Source organism: Quercus robur, chromosome 5 (assembly GCF_932294415.1).
Source record: "Quercus robur chromosome 5, dhQueRobu3.1, whole genome shotgun sequence".
NCBI lineage: Eukaryota > Viridiplantae > Streptophyta > Magnoliopsida > Fagales > Fagaceae > Quercus > Quercus robur.
The window spans coordinates 73,910,276-73,914,038 of NC_065538.1; the positions used below are offsets into that span (position 1 = coordinate 73,910,276).

General features: G+C 37.2%; 1 protein-coding gene across 1 annotated transcript; it reads left to right on the plus strand.

Annotated features, from left to right (window-relative positions):
• The first annotated feature begins 1,894 nt into the window (after positions 1-1,894).
• LOC126727021 (uncharacterized) lies at positions 1,895-3,516 on the plus strand. The gene has a single exon (XM_050432474.1). The coding sequence runs from the start codon at positions 2,192-2,194 to the stop codon at positions 3,248-3,250; it is 1,059 nt and encodes a 352-aa protein (XP_050288431.1). The 5' UTR covers positions 1,895-2,191; the 3' UTR covers positions 3,251-3,516.
• The last annotated feature ends 247 nt before the right edge of the window (positions 3,517-3,763 follow it).

A 3,763-nucleotide genomic window follows, 5' to 3' on the forward strand; every position in this document is an offset into this window, starting at 1 on the left:
TTTTGATCATGATTTGCCAATATTATAAAATGAAGTTCTAATACATTTAAACCTAAAGTCTTAGAACTCAACCCAACATTTATATATATATATATATATATATATATAATGGAGACAACTTTGTCCTTTCTCTAAATTTTAAGATTTTTTTATATGTAATTTTATTGTTCTCTCATGCCATTGATTAATATTTTCTCTTTTGGTAGATTTTAGTTAACTCAACGGAGTTTATTATTTTCAAATAAAATATTAGAATTTGAATTTCGTATATACTAAAAATTAATCTAAACTTATCCTCTTACAAATGGACCCCATATCAAATTGGATTATATATAAGAGAATTGGGTTTTTTTTTTTCTTTTTTTGAAAGGGAATTGTGTCCTGTCTTTTTCTACACCATCGTAGGTATAAGTTGGACCACGCGCTTGAGACACTACAAACTACAAAGGTTGTGGATCACACACAGTGGTGGACAATGATGGTGGTGGATGTCAACGCTCAAAAAAATTACAAAGCAAAAGAAGAGGAAGATCCATCACCATGAATGTGAGCAACTTGGTTTTCCCCACACCATGACACCATGACATGACACCACTCTTTACTTTGGAGAGATTATCTTATTAGATATATAGCCTCATCACTTTTTGCGTTATCTCACTTCCATGACATCAATCTATCTAACAACCTTTTTATTGGAATATGATTCGCGAACAACCAAGATTCCAGAATTAGACAGCTCTTAATAATTTAGCCACCCTCTCTAACCACAAACCATACCTATATGATTTAGAACTCACCCAATAATAATAAAATAAAAAGTACATAAATGATTCAGTATAGTACATATTACGAATCACTCTTATATGCTTTAGCTGGATCTAATGTATTAACTTCGAATATTTGAGGGCACAAATTTGGTTTTTAGTAGGTACTAGGTAGATTAACTAATGTTTATTTAGACTCAAGTAGGGTAGAATTGAGGTTAAGTTATGACTAAACTCATTTGATTTGATAGTATGTCTACCTTATTCTTATCTAATTTAGATACCTTTTAGATATTGGTTTAACAAATAATTTTTATTATGATTATAGAATTTTTCAAGACAAACCATCCTTTTATATATATATTCAAGATATTTAGTTGCTAATGTTATTTGAATCCTTATAGTGCTTAGGTTATTTATGGTTGAACTCAATTGATAAAGTGCTTGCAACTAGGACTGTACAAACACTAGCATAAACCAACCCAAAATATGCTTGACTTGAATCAACCCATTGAGATTTGAGTGGTTTTGATTGTGGTAGATGTTCATTAATAGGTTGGTTACCTTGTAACCCACCTCTTATCAGTCAAGTGTTGATTTTCCCACTTGAGAATCTAACATGATTGACCCATCTCCCCTTACCTTGATTTGTGGTCATGTTTTAACCCAAATATGGCACACATTTGGACGAAGTTCTTAAGATCTATGGCTCTCCTTGTCCCTAGATGTTTCATCGTCATCATATTTGCAATTATCATTGTTTTTAGTTGGTTTTTTACGGCATTCAACTACCACTTATAAACACTTGTGCTGGCAAGCCACCATTTTTACTTGATCAACGACAAGTTCTACCCTCCCTCACCCAATGTATTTAAATTGAGTTTAAACCTAACTTTATTCGACCAATGAACTCTTTTACTTACAACCCTATACAATCTTAATATATATCTTTCAAGCATTGATTATCAAATATTATATTTTGTTATTGCTACATCCATATAAGATCTTTCATAATCGATCACTTCAACGTTTTCAAAAAAAAAAAAAAAAAAAAAAAAAAAAAAAGAAAAAAAGAAAAAAAGAGCAGCTATATGACTATATCCATTCATCCCCCATAAAGAAACAAAACAAATATGAAATATCATCATTTCCCATGTTTTTTATTTTATTTTTATTTTTACTTTGTACTACATCACATTTCTTCTTCCTGGTTGCACTCAACTTCTTATTCCCCCAACCCCCTCTCCTCTCCCTATCTCTTCACTTAACTTACTCATTCTGCTTTCTTTATTGCTTGTAGGGTCACCTGCACTGAAACTCTGAACTCCAAGCTCTTTAGGAAAGAAACAAAGAAAGTTCTCTCAACTCCCACCACTCACATCCACATCCACACCCACACCCACCTCTCTCTCTCTCTCTCTCTCTCAATGGAGAGCCCAACGCTGAGCCCAGCAGCGGCCCAAATCCTCTCACCAAGCAGCAGCGGAAGAAGAAGAAGTAGAGGCAGTTGCTCCACATCGCCCGAGTTCGAGTTCTGGATGGTCCGAAACCCATCTTTCCCACAGCCCAATCTCCTCTCAGCTGACCAACTCTTTGACAACGGTGTTCTCCTCCCTCTCCACCGTCTCATCCAAACTCCTCAACCCGACCCGGATCCTCCCTCCTCTAATCCGGACCCTGAACCCGGCCCAGGCCCCGAGTTGTTGTCTGCCGTTATAACAGCCACCGAGTCAACCGCCGCGTCTTCCGCGTCAAAGAGATGGCGAGACATTTTCAAGAAGAGTGACAAGAAAAATCAAGACGATAAATTGAAAGAAAAGGAAAAAGAGAAGGAGAAAGAGAAAGAGAAAGAGAAGGAGAAAAAGAAAGTTGATAAGGAGAGGAAGAGTAACACCGCCGGAGCTAGCTCAGCCGAGTTAAACATCAACATATGGCCATTTTCTCGGAGCAGATCCGCCGGTACAGCCACGACCCGACCCAAACTAAATTCCGGGTCGACCCGGAAAGTTAACAGCGCGCCATGCTCGCGTAGCAACTCAGCAGGCGAGTCCAAGTCGAGGAAATGGCCGAGCAGTCCGGGTCGACCCGGAGTCCATCTGGGTCGGAGCAGCCCGGTTTGGCAAGTCCGTCGATCCGGCTCGGGTTCCAAGAACTCCGACCCTCTGTTTCGGAGCTCCGAAAAGACAAACAAGAAGGACGTGTCGGACACGCGCCGAGCCAGAACCGTACCAAGCAGTAGTAGCGGTGGGCCCACCACCAAAGCAAAGGTGTTGAATTTGAACGTGCCGATGTGCATTGGGTATAGACACCATTTGAGTTGTAGAAGCGACGAGCAGAGTGCACTCGGCGGCGGCGGCGGCGATGACGGTAACGGTAACGGTAATAATAACCGTAAAACTGTTACTGGTGGGAGTAGCGGTGAAAGTAACAGTACCGGTAATAATCTTTTTAACCTGCGAAGCCTTTTCACTAAGAAGGTTTATTGAAAAGTTATCTACTAATTATCATTATAACAATTATTTATTTTCATTGGAGAGATTATTTATGTTACTTTTGCTGAAGTGAATTTGATTTTTTTTTTTTTTCCTTGTAAAAAGAGAATTAGTTTTTTGTTTTCTTTTTTCTTTCATATGTAATTAACCAAGAAAAGTAGTAGTTTTTTTAATATGGAATTTGCTTAATGTGTTTAGTAGTTTGTATCTCAATATTTGATGAGAGGTGATATATACTCTTTCAAAATGCTTGTACTTAATTGCTATTTTTCTCTAAGCACTATAATGTGCTTTTCTTTTCTTTTTTCATAGCAATTTGCTAATTTTGTGTACGTTATTAGAAATGATGCATTTACTTTCTTTCATGTGCAAATTGACCGAGGAGATTCTATGCAAAAGGAAAATAAAGATAAAGGGGAAAGTTGTTAAACTTTTCTTTGCTTTCAAAGTTTGTTCCATTTTTCTTTTCACTAAACTTGTTTAATGACCTACTAGTTTTGTTTAGTG